Here is a 21299-nt window from a genome sequence, read left to right on the forward strand (position 1 = left end):
TATTGATTCATCGAACTAAATCTCACCCATTGATAAATTAAAGAAATAAATATCAAATATATGTGCTTGTTATTATATTAGGATTAAGAGCACACACTTCCATAATAACTGAGGTCTTTGTTTCTTTATAAAGTCAGTACAAAAGAAACGACCTCAAATGGTCCTACTCAATACACTCTGAGTGTACTAGTGTAATTATATAGTCAAGATAAACTAATACCTAATTACACTACGACCTTCTAATGGTTTGTTCATTTCCATTTTGGTCGTGAGCTACTGTTTATAATTTATAAGGTACTGATAACATGATCCTCTGTGTGTGACACCACACACCATGTTATCTACAATATAAATTAATTGAACAACTACATTTATCACAAATGTAGACATTTGACCAATGTGATTCTTATTTCTAGATAAATGTTTATACCAAAAACTAGGCTTTTAGTATACACTCTAACAACTACCATACCTACTGATTATTGTTTGGATTGTATTCATGATTGTTTATGATTTTAGATGGTCTTAGTTAAATTCTTTTCTTACCATCTTTTAGATATTGCTAGGGAATTTTCTGTGGAGATGATTTTTAGTTTTCTTAACTTTCACGGGACGTTCAAGACTAAGTGTGGGGGATTTGATAGCTATGATTTTACTGTATTATTTTGATTCATTTATGCATGGTTTGATGTTATGTTCATAGATAAAACCTAGATTTATATCATATTTTGTGCATTGTATGTATTTTTGGACCTAATTATAAATTATCTTATTTTTTGTGTTATTTGATGCTAATATTTGATTCTTATTTTGTAGGCATCGAAGGATCTTGGATTCGGATCTATTCGAACTGAAATTGGGTTCGAATCGGAGTTTAAACGAGAAGATCAAGCTTTGGGTCGATTTGGACCATTCATCAAGAATCAAGAAGATCTGAGTCATCCATTGAAGATCTGGCTCATCCGACCTAATGAGGAGCAGATCTGAGTCATTGATGAAGATCCGAAAGTTTTGATCTAGATCTGAATTCATACAGCCATTGATCAAGCCCGAATTAATCTGGACCGTTCATCGAAGATTGGGTAGATTTGTACCATCCAGTGAAGATCTGGTCGATCCGACTTAAGGGAGAGTAGATCCAGACCCTAGATGAAGATCTACCTCCGGATTGGATTTTGGGTGGCTTTTCACCGTTGATTTAGCGCCAAATCAATCGCAGCCGTCCGTTCAGATTTGGATCAGATTCAAAAGAGAAGCTACAGTAGCATTCCTCTTCGTCGACTCCTTCACAGCACTGTTCTTCGCGTCGCGCGACACTTCTTCAGATTTCGACCCCATCTCCACTTCTCGATTAGTTTTCCAACCAATTTTCATCGGCGACGATGTCCTCAGATGCTTGCGACCAGCTTCTGGTGATCTAACCTCGCTCAAAGGTGGTCCTGCGGCGAGAATTATATCCACGAACTCTGCTTCTACAGCCGGCCATTTGGAGGTGTTCCTCCGATTGGTGGTTTTATTTTCCATCCGAGAGCTTTGGCGATGTTCCTCCACTACTACTCAACCATTCCGACAACATTTCATCCACCATCGACTCTACATCAGAACGGAGTTCGCAGATTTGCAGATTTCTGGAGTTGGCAGCTTCGATCTTCATTAGTTCCGTTTGGAGAGGTCTCTGATGGTGCTGGTGAAGGCTGAGCTGAGTTCAGTTTCTGAGGATGTTTTCTCCGATTGTTGAGATGAGGTTTCATGGATGCTTCCTTGTGTGATGGCAAGGAGAAGTTGTCATGAAGATTGATTTGGAGTAGAGATGGTTTAGGTTTTAATTTTTGCATTCTTTTTATTGTTGATAGACTTAGATTTCAGTTTCTGTTATTGGATTCAGTAAGCATAGTTCTTGTTAGCTTAATTGTTTTAATTCTAGTGTTTTGGGTAATTTAGTTTCAATTGATTTTAAAGTTGTTGTTAATCTTGCCTTAGCTTAGGGTTCAGTACTAGTGAGTAATTTAGTTTTCTGTAGTTTAGTTAGCTTTAATTTCAGCAGTAGAGTAGCTTCTTATTTGCTTGCATTACATTTGTTCAATTTAGATTTAAAGCTTAAACCCCCTTTTTATATGTTAAAACCCCAAAATAGGAATAAAATACGATCCTAAGATTACATCCTACCGTTTGTTCCTCGAGAGATCGATCCTAGGCTCGTTACTACAACACTGTTGCAAAATTAAGGGGTTCAGTGAATATTATATTATTAATTTGATTAGCGGGTGTGACAGGCTACGCTTATCAATGAGCTATTCCCCCCCCCCCCCCCCCTCTCCCTCTAGCTACAAATCGACCCTAACACCAGCTGCATCGATGATGGGCCCTCATACCGAACGAGGGACCCGAGTAGAAGGTCCAACTGGGTTCCAGTCGACCCCTCTTACACCAACAGTTGGCTTCATGCAAGCACCTACACAGTCAATCAATTTGCCGCCTGTGCCATCGTCCCTAGTTGCATATCATCGAGCATTATTTTGTACGCGTTTCAAGGAAATGGGTCGAGCAGAAAGGACTTAAGCATCATCTTGGGAGATGCTCCTGTTCGAGATCCACAAAAGGGAAAGGCTACAATCTCTAGTGGCTCTCTTGAACGGATTAACATGTCGTTCTCCTAGGAAATACTGAGGGACAAATTGTCGAGCCACTTTTGACCCTTGACGATAGGGGAATGTGGAGGAGCGATAGACTCAGATGACCACCTCCTTAAGTTTGAAAATGCATCTATCCTACACCAGTACACGGATGACGTAAAATGTCGAGTGTTTCTTACAACTCTTTCCAGCTTGGCACAGAGATGGTTTAACCATCTCCCAACCTAATCCATCTGCTGTTTCAAGGATTTTTTGCAAGACATTCCTTCACCACTTTTTCAGCAGCCATCGATATAAAAAAAAACCACAGTTAACCTATTCTCCCTTAAACAAGGGCCCAAGGAGACGCTAAAGGCTTATATCAAAAAAATCAACCAAGTGGTCATAGATATTCTAATTCTGGTGAATGCCTTTTTTCAAGGGCTTACAGATAGTGAGTCTTTTTATTCCCTAATAAAGAAGCCCCCAAGGTACTTTAACCACTTGTTTGGAAGGGCAACCAAGTATATTAATGTAGAAGAAGTCCAATCTACTCCGAAAAAAGAGGTCACCACACCAGCACCTGCTCTTGAGCATTGAGCTCCTCCTCTGCCTCTTCCTCACAAAGGATCCTGATGTTAGGATCCTTCGTACGGCTAGAGAGGGGGGGTGTGAATGGCCGCCCCAAATCGCTCGTTTCTTCCTACAATTCGTGTTAGCGCAGCGGAAAAATAAACTAGAAACGAAAGGAAGAATATCAAACCTTAACACAGCTATGTACGAGGTTCGGAGATGATGCTCCTACTCCTCGGCGTGTCCGTAAGGTGGACGAACCCAATCAATCCGTCGGTGGATGAGTCCCCGGAAAACCGGCTAATAAAAACTCCTTCTGGGTGGAGAAACCTCGCCACACTTATTTGCAATAGCAAACAGGAGTACAAGTACAAAGAATAAGCAAGAAATACAATAAGAATACACAAGCACTCTACCAATCTTGCTTTCTCGTCGACTGGAGTCCAGATGAAGCAGCAGCTTCAAAAACCCTAACAGCAGCAGCTGTTCCAGTCGGGGAAGCTCACGCGAAGCTTTCGGAAGGAACTCAACAGAGCTCTTATTGCAGCCCACAAATCTTTAGCAGAAGAGAGGAAAAGTAGGAAGTAAGTAGCACAGAAGATGCCCTCGATCCTTTATACCTGTGAAGGAGAAACAGCGAAAAAACTAGCCGTTGCGTCGCAACGGCTAGAACCCTGATCGGTCTGTGGACCGATCAGGGAAGAAGCCTTCGCTTCTGTTCCGTCCCTGATCGGTCCACAGACCGATCAGGGAACTTCCTGATCGGTCTGGGGACCGATCATCCCCTCTTGCGCCTCGCTCCTGTTCGGCTTCTGATCGACTCCTGATCGGTCACCAGACCGATCAGTTATCACACAGTATGCTATTGATGTGTTACTGATCGGTCACCAGACCGATCAGAATATTCGCGGTATCACTGGATCGATCACCAGATCGATCCAGCTCATGGTTTTCACCCAAACCAAGTCCAAACCAACATCCGGTCAATCTACATTATGCCTAGCATCTGGTCACTCCCTTGACCTGCTAGCACTCCCCGCTAAGTGTCCGGTCAATCTTTTTGACCCACTTAGACTTTTCCACACCAGATGTCCGATCATCCCTGATCCATCTGGATTTTCCACTTCGTGCCAAGTATCCGATCACTCCCTTGACCTACTTGGACTTTCCAACACCAGAAGTCCGATCATCCCTGATCCATCTGGATTTTCCCTTGCCTGACTTCACTCACCAGGACTTTCACCTGGCTTCACTCACCAGGATTTCCACACTGCCTAACATCCCAGTTAGGACTTTCTCACTGCCTGGCTTCACTCACCAGGACTTCTCCGTGCCAAGTCTCCATACTTGGACTTTTCCCGTGCCAAGTCTCCATACTTGGACTTTTCCCGTGCCAAGTCTCCATACTTGGACTTTTCGCGTGCCAAGCTCCCTGCTTTTCCAGTGCCAAGTCTCCATACTTGGACTTTTCCAGTGCCAAGTCTCCATACTTGGACTTTTCCAGTGCCAAGATCCCTGCTTGGACTTTTCCCAAATCAGGTCAACCAAGTCAACCTTGACCTACGGTTGCACCAACAACCTCCCAAACATCTATTCTTGTCCCATATCAAGAATAGAACTCTCTCACGAGTGTCAAACATCAACATGCAACTCAACTAGGTCAACCTTGACCTAAGGTTGCATCGACAATCTTCCTAAGTCAAACATCAAAATACAACTCGAGTCAAGTCACCTCGAGTCGGGTCAACCAGGTCAACCTTGACCTAAGGTTGCACCAACAATCTCCCCCTTTTTGATGTTTGACAAAACCCATAATCAAGTTAGGTTAACCCGATAACCTAACTTAGGTTTTCCAACCATCTTCCAATGTCCAATGTTCTTCATTCTCTGGACATTCTCCCCTTAGGTTAACCCGATAACCTAACTTGGGTTCTCCAATAATTCTCCCCCTTTTTGACATACATAAAAAAGAATTCCAATGTTCTTCCTCTAGCTTAGGTTAACCCGATAACCTAACTTGGGTTCTCCAATAATTCTCCAATGAACACTCTCCCCTTTTTGACACACATCAAAAAGAAAAAGGAGGGTATCAAGGTCAAGAGTTTCTTCCTAATGAGAGTCCCATACCTTTCATTGAAACTCTTAATTTCCCCCTTGATACTAAACTCAATAATCAACTTAGTGATAATCTCATATCACTAATCCTCAAAAGTCTTAAGTAGTAAAAAACTCCCCCTAAAAGTCAACTCCCCCTTGACAATTAGGTAAAACTCCCCCTAAAGGTCAACTCCCCTTGACCATTGCACCAACAATGTCTTTGTGAGTTCCAAACCTTTAGAAATCCAAAAACACCACTTCCATAACTGAAATTTCAGACAACAGTTGAAAAATCAGAAATTGGCACGCACTGATCGGTCACTTGACCGATCAGAAACCCCCTGGATCGGTCCGCAGACCGATCCACACTTCTGGATCGGTCCGCCGATCAGATCTTCCCTGGATCGGTCCCCGGACCGATCCAGCCACTGAAATCAGAACTTCTGATTTCCCCTTCCGGAAAATCAGAAACTCCTAATAAATTCAAGAAAATTCCAAAAATTACGAAACTTTGAGGATACATTCCTCATATCATACACTATCATGGAAAAATAGTTTTCTATGAAAATAACTTCCATTTTTCAATCTTGATACAAAGTTCAAAAACTTTGAAATAGTTCAAGTTTAACTCAACTTTGTATCACAATGTTCAAATGATGAATGCTATCACTAGGAAAGCTTCATCAAGGTTTTTCAAATCAAATTTTAAAATGATTTTAAACCTTTTAATTTAGGACCACAATCTTAGGGCTATATGTACATGACTTGTACATAAGCTTTCCCTATGATCCCCCATTTCTTGAATTAGGCTAATCTAGGTACAAGAACTATGCACCTTGATCCTAACTCATGATCCTAAGATCTCACACACATCTAAAGTGTATCAAACACATCCAAGTTAATTTTGATGTGAGATATGGGTTTAGGTCATCTTAGGCTAAGTTCTCATGCATTTTCTAAACATCAACTTGATCTCATTATCAAATTGTGTTTCTATCCTTAAATCAATTTAAATTGATCATTAATGCAAGAGATGATGACATGGCATGAAATAATATCATAAATAAAAACATGTGCCAATGTCATGATGTCATGGCATAAAGTTTGAAACTTAAATAAACATGACATAAAAACTGGCCTAAGCATTATCATGACATTTCAAATGATAATAAAACTAAACATGATGTCATGACATGTGAGGGCAAACAATCATGGCAAGATTTAGCATAAATAAATATACCTAGATTACCTATCTAAGTATCCTTAACCACTTTGCTAACCTAAAATCTAACCCTAGATTGCCCATATATCCCTAAGAGAAAACCAAAATCCCAATTATGGTATTTCTCTAGGTTTTCTTAAATTGTGCCAAATAAGATTAAAATCGATATTTTTCAAATATGGCACAATTTACTCTTCAAGGAGTAAATAATAATTCTTTTTCATTTTCAAAGGTTCACAAAACCTTGAAAATGCTCCTTGAGTGTCAATTTCCTCAAAGTTGGGTTAACTACCCTTTTTATTGGAGTTGACACTCTCTAACCCATTTATGGGGTAGAGAAGATGCTCCTAGGAACCCAATACCTATTTGAGCTCATTGGATTCACTAAATATTCACTAGGGATAACTTCCCTAGCAACCCTCCTAATGACCCTCTTAGGCTTTGAAGCCTTGGTCATTTGGGACTCATCAAGATCAACTCTAGGGGTGACTCCCCTTGTGACCTTGGTGGTGGTCTTCCTAGCCCTAGGTTTTGTTCCATAATCGAATGGAACATTGTGATAAGTGGGCTTGACCACTTGGGACTTAGATTTGTGACCCAAACCTTTCTTGTCCTTGGACATTGGTTTTTGACCCTTAAACCCTAGAGTCAAATCCTTAAGAGCCTTTTCTATAGAGTCAAGTCTTGACCTCAAGATTCGATTTTCTTTCTCTAATACCTCAAGTTTTGATTTGTCATTCTTTCTTAAGGTGTTCCTAGGCATGTGTCTAGTTGATTTAGGATTCCTACCTAGGTTATCCTTAGCCTTAGATGGGTTGATCCTAGGGTTAGCCTTTCTAGAATTATCCTTATCTAGACTCACATGTTTAGCTCCTAAGCACATGTATTGATTCCTAAGGTTATCATGCTTGTTATTATCGACAAGTGCAATAAAATTCCTAGCATGCATTTTATTAGAATTGCAAAAATGAACCTTAGAGGTTACCTTAGGGTTTGCCTTAGCTCCCCCTATCGATGTGCCCGGTCTCTTGCCCTTGTGAGGTTGCCTCCCCCTCGGACAATGGCTCCTATAGTGTCCCCTTTGCTTGCATTGGAAGCACACGATGTGCTCCTTGCCCTTGCGTTTTGGGACTCCGGCTTCCTTGACCTTTGGCGCCGGTGGAGTCTTTCTTACCCTCTTCGGACACTTACTCTTGTAATGTCCATGTTCCCTACACTCAAAGCACATAATGTGTAATTTAATTGAACTTAAATTGCTTGAGTTACCTAGGGTTGAGGGTGGATGCGAGCTCTCTTCTTCATCCCTTTCGGAGGTAGAAGCTTCTTCTTCTTGCTCCGAACTTGAAGAAGAACTCTCCTCCTCTTCGTCCTTAGATGTTGAGTAACCCTCAACTTCTAATTCCTCTCCTCCATGATGTGAGCTACTCGATGACTCACTTGTCTCCTCTTCATGATTTGAAGTGGAGCTCTCCTCATGGTACTTGGCCAAGTTATCCCACAACTCCTTGGCATTGTTGTATTTACCTATCTTACACAAAACATTAGTAGGTAATGAAAATTCAATTGTTTTAGTTACCTCATTGTTGATCGTGGATTGGTGAACTTGTTCCTTCGTCCACTTGTTCTTCTCTAGAGGCTCTCCTTCTTTATCCATTGGAGGAGTAAACCCTTCTTGTACACAAAACCAGTTCCACATATTAGTCCTAAGAAAATACATCATCCTTACCTTCCAATATGCGAAGTTGTCGTTGTAGAAGGGTGGAATGGTGATGTCTTCTCCGAATTGATCCATCTCTAGCTTGTGCTCCCACGGGTGTGAATCCGTCGAAGAGCGGCCTCGCTCTGATACCACTTGTTAGGATCCTTCGTACGGCTAGAGAGGGGGGGTGTGAATAGCCGCCCCAAATCGCTCGTTTCTTCCTACAATTCGTGTTAGCGCAGCGGAAAAATAAACTAGAAACGAAAGGAAGAATATCAAACCTTAACACAGCTATGTACGAGGTTCGGAGATGATGCTCCTACTCCTCGGCGTGTCCGTAAGGTGGACGAACCCAATCAATCCGTCGGTGGATGAGTCCCCGGAAAACCGGCTAATAAAAACTCCTTCTGGGTGGAGAAACCTCGCCACACTTATTTGCAACAGCAAACAGGAGTACAAGTACAAAGAATAAGCAAGAAATACAATAAGAATACACAAGCACTCTACCAATCTTGCTTTCTCGTCGACTGGAGTCCAGATGAAGCAGCAGCTTCAAAAACCAGGGGAAGCTCACGCGAAGCTTTCGGAAGGAACTCAACAGAGCTCTTATCGCAGCCCACAAATCTTCAGCAGAAGAGAGGAAAAGTAGGAAGTAAGTAGCACAGAAGATGCCCTCGATCCTTTATACCTGTGAAGGAGAAACAGCGAAAAAACTAGCCGTTGCGTCGCAACGGCTAGAACCCTGATCGGTCTGTGGACCGATCAGGGAAGAAGCCTTCGCTTCTGTTCCGTCCCTGATCGGTCCACAGACCGATCAGGGAACTTCCTGATCGGTCTGGGGACCGATCATCCCCTCTTGCGCCTCGCTCCTGTTCGGCTTCTGATCGACTCCTGATCGGTCACCAGACCGATCAGTTATCACACAGTATGCTACTGATGTGTTACTGATCGGTCACCAGACCGATTAGAATATTCGCGGTATCACTGGATCGATCACCAGATCGATCCAGCTCATGGTTTTCGCCTAAACCAAGTCCAAACCAACATCCGGTCAATCTACATTATGCCTAGCATCTGGTCACTCTCTTGACCTGCTAGCACTCCCCGCTAAGTGTCCGGTCAATCCTTTTGACCCACTTAGACTTTTCCACACCAGATGTCCGATCATCCCTGATCCATCTGGATTTTCCACTTCGTGCCAAGTATCCGATCACTTCCTTGACCTACTTGGACTTTCCAACACCAGAAGTCCGATCATCCCTGATCCATCTGGATTTTCCCTTGCCTGGCTTCACTCACCAGGACTTTCACCTGGCTTCACTCACCAGGATTTCCACACTGCCTAACATCCCAGTTAGGACTTTCTCACTGCCTGGCTTCACTCACCAGGACTTCTCCGTGCCAAGTCTCCATACTTGGACTTTTCCCGTGCCAAGTCTCCATACTTGGACTTTTCCCGTGCCAAGTCTCCATACTTGGACTTTTCGCGTGCCAAGCTCCCTGCTTGGACTTTTCCAGTGTCAAGTCTCCATACTTGGACTTTTCCAGTGCCAAGTCTCCATACTTGGACTTTTCCAGTGCCAAGATCCCTGCTTGGACTTTTCCCAAATCAGGTCAACCAAGTCAACCTTGACCTACGGTTGCACCAACAACCTCCCAAACATCTATTCTTGTCCCATATCAAGAATAGAACTCTCTCACGAGTGTCAAACATCAACATGCAACTCAACTAGGTCAACCTTGACCTAAGGTTGCATCGACAATCTTCCCAAGTCAAACATCAAAATACAACTCGAGTCAAGTCACCTCGAGTCGGGTCAACCAGGTCAACCTTGACCTAAGGTTGCACCAACACCTGAGTGGGCCCTTCGCCGCCTGTTCTGGAGTCGCGACCTCACGCTATACAGCACGTGGGGGCTAGGCGGATGCAATTTCCTAACCCCCCTAGATGGGATCCAAAATTATATTCCTACCATCGATCTGAGACGCACAACACTCAAGACTGTTACCATTATAATTAAGAGAAGCATATGGCGGCTTACCACATTGGTTCTGCCAATTTTTGTCATCTCCTAATCACTGTCGCTATGTGCAGCTGAACGGACTACCCCGAAGAAACTACTAAGGCGCTAAGAAGCACTAACGAACACCACAACAACAAGATAACCGAGCTCAGGCCCCCACCCAGGTTGAACAAGAGCATCCCTTAACGCAGCAAGAAGAAACCCGCCATAATACCACTAGGGGGTATTGGGATGATCGCAGGAGGCTCGACCGATGGAGATTTCAACCGGACAAGAAAGTCGCATGCCCGCCAACTAGAGATCCATGCAGGATGTTGTAGCCAGGAGCAGGCATAAGGGCCCGTGTTTAGTTTTGGGCCTAATGACTTAAAGGGGATGGAAGTACCTCACGATGATGCTTTGATTATTAAGACTGTCATAACCAATTATAACATACATCGTACTTTTGTTAACATAGACAGCTCTCTCAATATTATCTTCAAGAAGGCGTTTGAGCAGCTGTAGATTGATAATAGAGAGCTCCAACCCATGATGATGCCTTTGTATAGATTCACAAGCATTTAGGTTCAGTCATTCGGTCAGATTAAGCTAGTCATATCCTTAGGGGAAGAATCCCTAATGAGGACTCATTGGTCGACCTTCATAGTGGTGGACGCATCCTAACATATAAGGTAATATTGGATCGACTGGCTTTAAATGAATTTCGGGTGGTTCTCTCAACTTTCTACCAGAAGATCAAATTTTCTATGGATGATCAAATCAGGGAAGTCAAGAGAAATCATTTGGTGACATGAAAGTACTATGTTGATATCATCAAGACTGAGGCTAATACTGTTGGAATGTATACTGAAAGCCTAAGCTTTTGTAAACATTTATTTTGAATAAAGAATCACATTTGGTCAAATTGTCTACATTTAGTTGTAGTTGTTCAATTAATTTATATTGTAGATAACATAGTATGTGGTGCCACATACAGAAGAGGATGTTATCAGTACCTTATAAATTATAAACAGTAGCTCACAACTAAAATGGAAAGGAACAAACCATTGGAAGGTCGTAGTGTAATTAGGAATTAGTTTATCTTAATTATATAATTACACTAGTACACTTAGAGTGTATTGAGTATGACCATTTGAAGTTGTTTCTTTTATACTGACTTTATAAAGGAACAAATACCTCAGTTATTATGGAAGTGTGTGCTCTTAATCCTAATATAATAACAAGCACATATATTTGATATTTATTTCTTTAATTTATCAATGGGTGAGATTTAGTTCGATGAATCAATAAGCCTGATAAGTTGGGAAATGATATCACTTATAGTGTGTATTGTTGATTATAGAAGGAAACTGTGTCCTAGTAATCTAGGTTGATAATGTCCCCAAGATGAGCTCATAAAGATTATCATGTTAAACCCTGCAGGTGGACTTAGTCCGACATGACGATAAGGTTGAGTGGTACTATTCTTGGATTAAGATATTAATTAAATGAGTTGTCAGTAACTCACTTAATTAGTGGACATTCGACATCTTAAAAACAGGGAGACTAACACACTCATAATAAGAAGGAGCCCAAAAATGTAATTTGGGATTGGTGCGGTAGTTCAATAATAGTTCTCTAGTAGAATGAATTATTATTGATAAAATTAAGTTGTGTGTTCGGGGCGAACACGGGATGCTTAATTTTATCGGGAGACCAAAACCAATTCCTCCTCTCGGTCCTTATCGTAGCCTCTTATTTATAGAGTATTATACCCACCTTCATACCCATGAGAAGGGGGCCGACCAAGCTAGCTTGTGGTTCAAGCTAGGGTCGGCCAAGCCTTGGTTCATGGGTGGCCGGCCCTAGCTTGAACCCAAGCTTAGGTGACCGGCCCCCATTAAATTAAAAAGAATTTTAATTTTTAATTTTTATTATGTGGAAGATATAATTTATTAAAGATAATTAAAATTAAAATATCTCTCTTAAAAAGGATCTACAAAAGATTAAAGAAAGAGATTAGATCTCTTTCCTTATTTGTAGATTGGAAAGATATTTTATTTTTTCTCTTTGAAAATTATTCACATGTTGAAAAATTAAAATTATAGAAATTTCTTTTATCAACCATGAAGGGATTTTAAAGGGAAATTTTATTTTTTAAAATTTCCAAAGACAAATAAGGAAGTTTTAATTGTTGATTTAAAATTATCTTATTTTCTCTATATGAGGTGGTCGGCCACATACAATTAATTAGGAAATTTTATTTAATTTTTCTTAATTAATTGTTGTCAAGGAAAGTTAAGGAAATTTTATTATAAATAAATTTCCTTATTTGCCAAAGCCAAGGAATATAAAAGAAGGGGTTAGGGTGCCTTCATGGGTTACAACCTCTATTATTCTCTCCCTCTTTTCCTTGGTGTTGTGGCCGGCCAACCTCTGTCCCTCTCTTTCTCTTTGTGGTGGCCGAATCCTTCCTCTTGCTAGGAGCTCTTGTGGTGGCCGGATACTACTTGGAGAAGAAGAAGAAGAAGGAGAGAAAGCTTGTATCCCTTAGAGCTTGGTTGGTGTTTTTTTTCTTCATCCTTGGTGAAGCTCTTTTGTTTTGGCTGAACCTAGCTAGGAGGAGAAGAAGGTGCATTGGTGGTTTCTCATCTCGGAAGATCGTTGCCCACACAACGTCCGAGGTTAGAAGAGGAATACGGTAGAAGATCAAGAGGTCTTTCTAGAAGGTATAACTAGTAATTTTTCCTTTCCGCATCATACTAGTTATTTTTGGAAATAATATCAAATACAAGAGGCTTACGATTCTAGTATTTCGAATTTATTTTCGATGTTGTGTTCTTTGTTATTTTTCTTTTCCTTATGATTTGATTGTTCCTTTTGGTTAACCTAAAGTTATTTTAGGAAATTAAATATTAGCTTTCCTTAAAAGGTTTTGTCTAGTCGGTGGTGGTTGCTCCCATATCCAAGAAGGTCATGTGCCTCGCCACGTCAGTACTGGGAACTAATTATGGAAATTAATATTTAATGGAATTAATAACTTAGGTGATTTGGATCGAACGTGTTAAGTTCCGTAGGATATCCAAGTCTAAACATAAAAGAACAAATAGATTAAGTTTTGGATCAAACGTGTTAAGTTCCGCAGGCGATCCAAAATTTAATTTAAAAGAACACATGGTAGCTAGGAAAAAGTTCAGACCTTTGTACAAAATTTTTGTACAGTGGAACCTCTAGGTTTTCCGAGTAGCAACCAACAAATACTGCTCGGAAGAACTAGCGGATGGAGGTCAATACCATTTGTGAAACGCCTCCTACACTCATCTATGAAGAAAAAGAGGAGATACAAATTCAACAGGGCTAATCGGAGGCAACTACTCAAATAGCATTTGATTGGCCCGAGAACTTAAAGTAGAGCTAGTCACGTGTCTAACACGCAATAACGACGTCTTCATTTGGACACCCAAGGAAATCACAGGCATATCACTAATGGTTATGAAGCATGTACTACACGTTCACCCAGATGCTCGACCGGTCAAACAAAGAAAGCGAGACATTGGAGCTGAATAAAATAAAGTTATCAGGGAGATGGTGGATAAATTATTGGAGATCAGTTATATTACGAAGTACAATTTCCGAGTTGATTAGCCAACATGGTATTAGTATCTAAGCTCGGGAATAAATGGCGGATTTGTGTAGATTTCAGGGACCTCAATAAGACATGTCCTAAGGATTATTATCCCTTAGCCCGCATAGATCAAGTGGTGGATTTAACCTCTGGCTGTGAATTGATATGCATATTGGATGCGTGTCAGAGCTACCATCAGGTCCCGCTAGCCATAGAAGATCACGAAAAAGTTAACTTCATAATTGCTAAAGAAACTTACTATTATAATGTTATATCATTCAGACTAAAAAATATAAGGACAACTTACCAATGGCTAATAAATAAAGTATTTCAGAAGTAGATTAGGTGGAATATAGAGGTTTATATAGATAATATTTTTATTAAATCTCTTTGAGTGGTCGAGATGAAACCTGATTCAAATTTACTACTAAATTTTAATTTAAAAATATTATGTTGCTAGATCTAGTAAAAGTATATATTTAATTCTTTTTATGATTTTCCATTAGCTAAGTTAAAAAATAATCTCTATTCATTATCAACCATGCAATATTCAATTTATATTTTTAAAGAAACAAACTTGTCTCCTAACTTTAGATAACATAGTTATTAGGGGGCATAGTAGAAACGATGGTGTATGATATTTTTAACGTAATGATTAAGAATTAATTCTTAAGAATTGATGACCTCGGATTTATTTCATCATACGTCTAATATATATGTACCTATATTTATCTTTCTCTATATCCATGAAATCAATAATAGAGGGTCGTTAAGTTAGAGGATCTATCTATTCTTAGATAACACCATTAATGTTGAAACTATTAAAACTAAAATTTATGATAGATTTAGTAACTTAATATTTTGTTTTCAAAAGCCAATTAAAATTGTTACAGATTACTATTTAAATGTCTAATGTATATCTTAATTTTTGACTTTTGATGAAAAGGAACGGACATGTTTCCTTATTTACTAAAAGAAATATCCTAGTTTTAAAACTATCAAAAAGAATACTAAAAATAGTATTATTCTCTTCCTATCCCTCCCCTAACCTCTTAAATCCAACGCTATTTTTCAATACATGGGTCTGATATGATCGAATATCAAGTCTAGCGTGGGCCTGATATTTTTCATTTCAGGCCCAACATACATGATATGAGAAAATATTAGGCCCAATGTGGGTCAGATATGGAAAATATCAAGCCTAAGTTGGGTCTGATATGGAAAATATCAAGTTCAGTTGGGTTTGATATTAGATCATATTAGACTTGGAGTATGTCTGATATGAGAAAATATCATATCCTTTTTAATCCTAGAAAGAAGGGATGCATTGGAAAGCGATGAAAGAGAAGATTTGGGAGAGGTGGGAAGGAAATAATATTATTTTTAATATTTTTTAATAATTTTAAAATTAGGGTGCTCTTTTGGATAAAGAAAAAAAAAAGATGGCTGCTCTTTGCTAAAAAAAACAGCTTAATTTTTAAAAAAAAAACAGAGATAATTAACTTTAACAATTAATTTTTTTTAAAAGCCATTGTAAAATCACTACGTACGCTTGTTTCCTTTTCTTTGATTCCAGATTTTTTTTTTACCTTAAATATTTATTTATTGTAAGATTCTGATGATACATTCACACCAAGTATCTATTTGGTGAATAAATGAATCTGTTACAACATTACCGGGAAAGTGATATCAAACTCAAGCTTTTAACCTTATCTTTATATAATTAACTCTGGAAGTCGAAACCTTTTTTTCTCTTATTCTTTTTTCCACAAAATAGACGAGGACACTAAGACTGAATCAATTTATGTTGGCTGGCTAAATTTAGTCCACGATCAGTTAGCAACTAAGCATATTGAATCACACTAGAAAAGGGACCATCCTCCCACCTACTGAGAATCTAACCATTGCTTTCTGATGGTGGGCAATGGGGAATGATAAGGATTCTCAGAGTCAGTTGGAATCTGTATCTACAGAGACACCTCATTGCACTAATCCAAATTCTTATAAAGTTGCTTTACAATCATTGGCTCTGCCAATGATCATCTATTAGTTACATATCGCCCCTTCCTATGGATTTTAATCTTCCACATGTCTCAAACTACCAGATTTTTATTTTTTGATTTTACACAGATCAAGTGAAAATTTTGTAGGCCTGTCAATTGCCTTCCTAAGCCATAGGAGAAGAAACTCTCCTTTTGATTTTGCTTCAATTGCCTACCATATGATGATTGCTTAAAGATTTGATCCAATACAACACGAACATACACACAACAGCATTGATATAACAATATATCCTCATGTTTCTTTGGGTTGAGAATCTTATATACACTGTTTATATATTGTCTTTTTAATGGACCAGCAACTTGACAAAAGAACCCTCTTAGTTCTTGAGCAATGCTGAAAGAGGCAAATTGGAATCAAGTTTGCAGCTGCTTGGAATGGTATCAAAAATGGTCCAATTACAAGATTTAGGTCCTCCGTATCCACTTGAAAATTACATTGACGAATCTTGTCACGTTGACAATTAACCACCGAAAGTTGATCATCCCTCTTAAATGATTTTGGATGTTGATTCTTATAACTGATCTTTCTCGGTTTTTTTTTTCCATCCTGCAGATGTGGAAGTTTAGGAGCCTTGCAAAGAGTTCCATGGAGGGATAAGCTCCACGCGCATGGACAATCTCCAACATTGGGAATAAACATGCATGGTTCAATGAGGAGGAGGATCGATGATGAAATGTCGAAATTTAAGAGCGATATGTAAGCTCAGTGCCGTTTGCTAGTTGATGGACAAGGCACATTTTTCTGGGGAGGTGTATATGACAAGTAGCTGACTTATGCACCATACCATACCAACGGATATTTTGGCATGCAAATTCTAACTTTGAACTGAGAATATTACTTGAGATCGATATTCAATTGGCATATGGTGCATTGACATGTTATCCAGTTTTAGTGTGCTATATTTGCAGTTTACAAGTTTCCAATGATGAGCTTGTTCCATCAAAACTATATGATTCTGATTTGCAGACGTACGTATCTAGATTCTTGTACAAAGACTTGGATTATGCATGGGGAAGAAACTAAATTATACACAAGAGGTAGATTCTCCAGCTCCCCAAAAACTGTCTTCAGATTCTATTTCAGAATCTATTAATATTCTGGCCTAGCTTGTGTGGACCTCCATGTAGCATTCTATTCTCCAATGTAGCCTCACATTTGCCACTCACCCTCATCACCTCCTGTGCTTCTTATAAGATGAGGCCGAGGCCATACCATCTGACAGGCAACACATTGCAATAGTTTGATCGCTAGCTTATTAGATCTAGCTAGAGACCAAACATCGTAACTAATTCTTAGTTGTTTTACATTAAGTGAGATAACATCGATGGCGTCGAGCTCGTCATGGACCGCAAAGGACAACAAAATGTTCGAGAAGGCATTGGCGCTGTACGACAGGGACACGCCGGACCGATGGCACAAGATTGGTCGTGCCATGGGCGGGAAGACAGCGGACGAAGTGAAGCGCCACTACGAGCTGCTCATCGAGGACATCATGCGTATTGAGGCAGGCCAAATGCCTTATGCTAACTACTTTGCTTCCAACCACAAAGGTATATATATATTATCTTCATCGTCATGATCAAATTATGGTCGGCAAAATAAACTTAATTATCTCTCCTCTGGAATATATATATCAGTTGCAGTGTGTAATAATTCTATGTAATACCTGCAGCGGTAAGCTGCTTCTTTTAAGGGTCACTTTCACAAACTACTTTGGGATTCTGAAAATTCGAAGCACTTTTTGCTGCCTTAAACTGCTTAATGCCGATTAATAAATTTGGATTGCCTTTTTGACAGGTTGAAAGTTGAAACAGCTAGCTAGTGCTATAAGAGCACAAACTGGAAAGCAGTAAGCATTATCTGGATATCAGAAAGCAGAATCTTATAGGATCAGACATGTCAACATCAGATGTCTCTGGTTTTATTATTATTATTATTATTATTATTATTATATATAAGAAGTTTGTATCATACTATATTTATGTATGACGTCTATATGTTCAGATCAGATGATTGTGATCTTAAAGTTATGTATCTTTCAGTCATTTTTTATGTACTTCAGGTTTGCCATTAAGATGTATGTGACTGTTGAAGTTGATAGTGTTATGTGATTGATTAAGCAACTTGTTAACGAAATTGTAGGAACAGCCTTAAACAAATTATGCGCTAGCTAAGAATGTTGTCTTCCTTTTAAGTTCTTATATAAGCTCTTCAGCGCACAACAATGTGTCTGTTCAACCAAATGCATAATCCTCAATTTTCAAGTCTGTCAAAACTATACAAAATATAGCAAAAATTGTAGACATCAAAAGTATGAATTGTTAATGAGCCAACAAAAGCCTTCTATTTCTTCTTCTATTTTCCTTTCTTCTAACATGCCATCTCTGTTTCATGTCGACAAATCCATAGCCTGAATCAAGCATACTATGGTGCACACTTCCTTCCAGATCTCCTTTATCTCCTTCGCTATTCATTGTGCACCTCAACCTAGCAGCCTCTACAAAAAGATCTTTCACAAGCATCTCAGTGGTTCTTATAGTTATCCCCCTCAGATACCATGAAATTGGAGGTGGAGGCATTAGAGCTGGCTGGATCAGTTGGTCTAAGCTCACTACGGATCCAACTCTTCCCTTCCCCTGCGTGCAAGAATCGTAATCACTCCACATTCTTGGCTTGTATGGTCTGCACATCTGCTCGTCGACAAATAGAGGTTCTATTTTCCAGCAACCCTCAAACCTTTTCATGAATCCAGATTTTCCTTGCTTGAACTTTACCTTCATCAAGAAATTTGAAAGATATTTCACTCAGATATTGTTTGAATGTTCTAACAAGCGTGATCTTTCTTTTCTTACTGTATAATCTTTCCGGTTTTGGTCGACTATGAGATTGACTGTTATAGTCCCGGACCACAAAAGAAACCTCCATATCGCGGCTTGCTCCACCTCAACAACTTGCCTTAAACCTTCATCAAGTAGCACTTTTCTTGAACTCACTTCCTACAAAGGGAGGGAGTGCCATGTTTCAGCTATAAAAGTCTTATTCTAGAACAAATGCAATGGAGTTTAGCTTCCCACTGTAGAATTGTTTGACACAATCAAAAGCATACCAACCGTAACCCTTTTAGAAGTCAATACAAATAATTGACAAAAAAAAAAAGAAAAAATCTTAAGTAACTCAATATACAACAAACACTCGAGATTCTACTTTACATTTTAAAGAAAACAATGTCATTAAGCATAATTAACCTTTTTGTTTATCTTATCATACCTTTATGTTCTTGAACACCCTTTTGTTATCTGGGTCAGTCACAATATTGAAAACAGACTCTGGGGGCAATCCAACATTGAATTTGGCATTCAAGTTACAGAGAGATCCTTTAGGTACAGAAACCTGCAAAATAATGGCTTGACTATTAAAAACTATCAGTTTATTTCGTACTGTTTATCTTTATGCTATAAAAATTTTACCAGGAACTAAAGGGAGAAAAAAAAAAAGCACTAGCTTGTCACGTCAATATATTTCAGTAAAAGAAAAAAGAGAGAAACAGACAAGAATATGAAAAGGCCAAGATTTGAAGTCCGTTCACAATGATAGATGTTGTGCGGTATTGACTTGGCTGGCATCTTTCAAAACACGCTAAGCGTTTACTTTCAGTAATAAACTTGTAATATTTATAAACACAATTAAATTAAACTCCAGTAGGATGAATTATAAAAATACAACAAACATATTGACTAATTGTTGTTTTTTTATTGATATAACAGATTAGAACATTCTAGTAAGATTAATTTTATAATTTCAAAAATCATAATATGGTATTAGAATTAATTTTTTTTTGCAGATACATAAATATATCTTACTTAAGCACTTAGAATTAAATTAAAGTTGACACATTTGGACTGGCTCAAATTGGAATATATATTCTTTTTGATAAACCATCTGCATGACTAAATGCTTATTTTACATCTTAATTAGCTCCAGTAATGTATAAAAGAATAGCACCTTGATCTCTGGAGGCTGATCAACCCAGAATGGATTCACTTTCCAGGCCTCAAGCTGCTTCTCAAAGCTGGCCTTCATCAAGCCGATTACTGATTCATTTTCCAACAGCGCCAGAGCCCTTGTAGCATCAGTTGGATGTTTGCTATTCACCAGTTGCCTCAAACGTCCCTAATTAAATAGAGATATATATAAAAACAAATGCAAATATTCATCATTGAAGCATGAAGCAAAACGACTGCTTTGACACTCTTAAGATGTCGAGATCACTGAACCTCCAAAGAATTCTGGATATTCTTCTGGAACTGCACAAGAGAACCCACCACTGCTGAGTTCATTGCCAAGCTGCGCTCTTTCCATCTGTCCACGGTCGCATCAAACAGCTTCGCCATTTCCTTATCATCCATTTAGATCTACACAAGATGGGCACTAACAACAACTTCTGAGTCAAGAAGATGGATGAGGCTCCAAACAGCATATGTTAGGCCCAGCGTTTTAGGAGGCCGGCGAGTGATTACTGAAACGAGACCACTAAATGGGGAAACCAAATTGGAAGAGCGGAAAGAAGTTCAAGCTAAGATACCAATGGAAGAAATCGTAGCTAACCTTCTCATGGATCTGGAACGACCAGTCTCACTGATTCTTCGCACTGGCCGGTGGATTCGTTACGAGAAATCGCTGAGAAAGGAAAGAGAAAGAGGAGGCCAAGAATCGCGTGCTTCCCTTTGAGGATGGAGGGAGGGAGAGGATTGCGTCCAATTGGATTTGCGGTACTGAACGTCCAATTCCACAAGAATTGCCGACTATTTGCAGATTGACGGTCTAGATCGAATTCATATGAGGCCGTGAACGCGGCCATGTAAAAGTACGTAATTAAACGACAAACAAAAGCTTTTGGAGTTACAGTGAATTTCTATCTTAATTTTAATTAGCAGTTGGATTAAAACCGCTCATTTCCCCTTTTATATGTGGCGTCCAAGATTAGAGAGGGACCGGAAAAACTCTATTTTTTAGAAGAAGGAACATTCAAGCATTTTGTGGGATCTGATTCGTGAATAATTGAAGGGTTGGTTGTTCGCTCGTAATCTGTCATTCCGATGATAAACACAAAGGATCAATCGATAGACATCTTTGCAAGTGTTTGTCTTTATGAAAAAACAAACTGTTCATATATTTAAGTTCAACATTGGTATGAGCGCTTTCTAAAGTTGGAATGCATGATGTCCAAGTTATATGATCATATTCGATAATCATGTGCTGTCAAATCAAACTGTTCACTTAAAAAAAATTCTGATAATATACGAGGGCGCTATGAGAGGCACACCATTTATGTGATTACATCTCGAAGAAATTAAATAACACACTATATATGACGGCGCTATGAAAGATACTTCACATATGTGGA

General features: G+C 39.2%; 2 protein-coding genes across 4 annotated transcripts; one reads left to right on the forward strand and one right to left on the reverse strand.

The window, feature by feature from the left end:
• Nucleotides 1–17103: 17103 nt before the first annotated feature.
• LOC122000382 (protein RADIALIS-like 3) lies at nt 17104–17988 on the forward strand. Its single transcript, XM_042554792.1, has 2 exons — nt 17104–17445; nt 17693–17988. Exons 1-2 carry the CDS (start codon nt 17220–17222, stop codon nt 17695–17697), a joined length of 231 nt encoding a protein of 76 aa, XP_042410726.1. The 5' UTR covers nt 17104–17219; the 3' UTR covers nt 17698–17988.
• A 100-nt stretch (nt 17989–18088) lies between these two features.
• On the reverse strand, nt 18089–20636 carry LOC122000383. 3 transcript variants are annotated; one of them, XM_042554794.1, is made up of 6 exons: nt 20501–20636; nt 20170–20425; nt 19898–20065; nt 19163–19285; nt 18748–18891; nt 18089–18669 (listed from the first exon to the last, which is right to left on the reverse strand). In XM_042554794.1, the coding sequence occupies exons 2-6, from the start codon at nt 20299–20301 to the stop codon at nt 18217–18219; spliced, it is 1020 nt and encodes a 339-aa protein (XP_042410728.1). In that variant the 5' UTR covers nt 20302–20425; nt 20501–20636; the 3' UTR covers nt 18089–18216. The 3 variants fall into 3 exon arrangements, with proteins under 3 accessions (XP_042410728.1, XP_042410730.1, XP_042410727.1); XM_042554796.1 differs by having other exon boundaries at nt 20170–20307; nt 20501–20575; XM_042554793.1 differs by having other exon boundaries at nt 20170–20411; nt 20501–20569.
• Between the last annotated feature and the right edge of the window lie 663 nt (nt 20637–21299).

The sequence above is a fragment of the Zingiber officinale genome, chromosome 7A, assembly GCF_018446385.1.
Source record: "Zingiber officinale cultivar Zhangliang chromosome 7A, Zo_v1.1, whole genome shotgun sequence".
In the NCBI taxonomy this organism is placed as follows: Eukaryota; Viridiplantae; Streptophyta; class Magnoliopsida; order Zingiberales; family Zingiberaceae; genus Zingiber; species Zingiber officinale.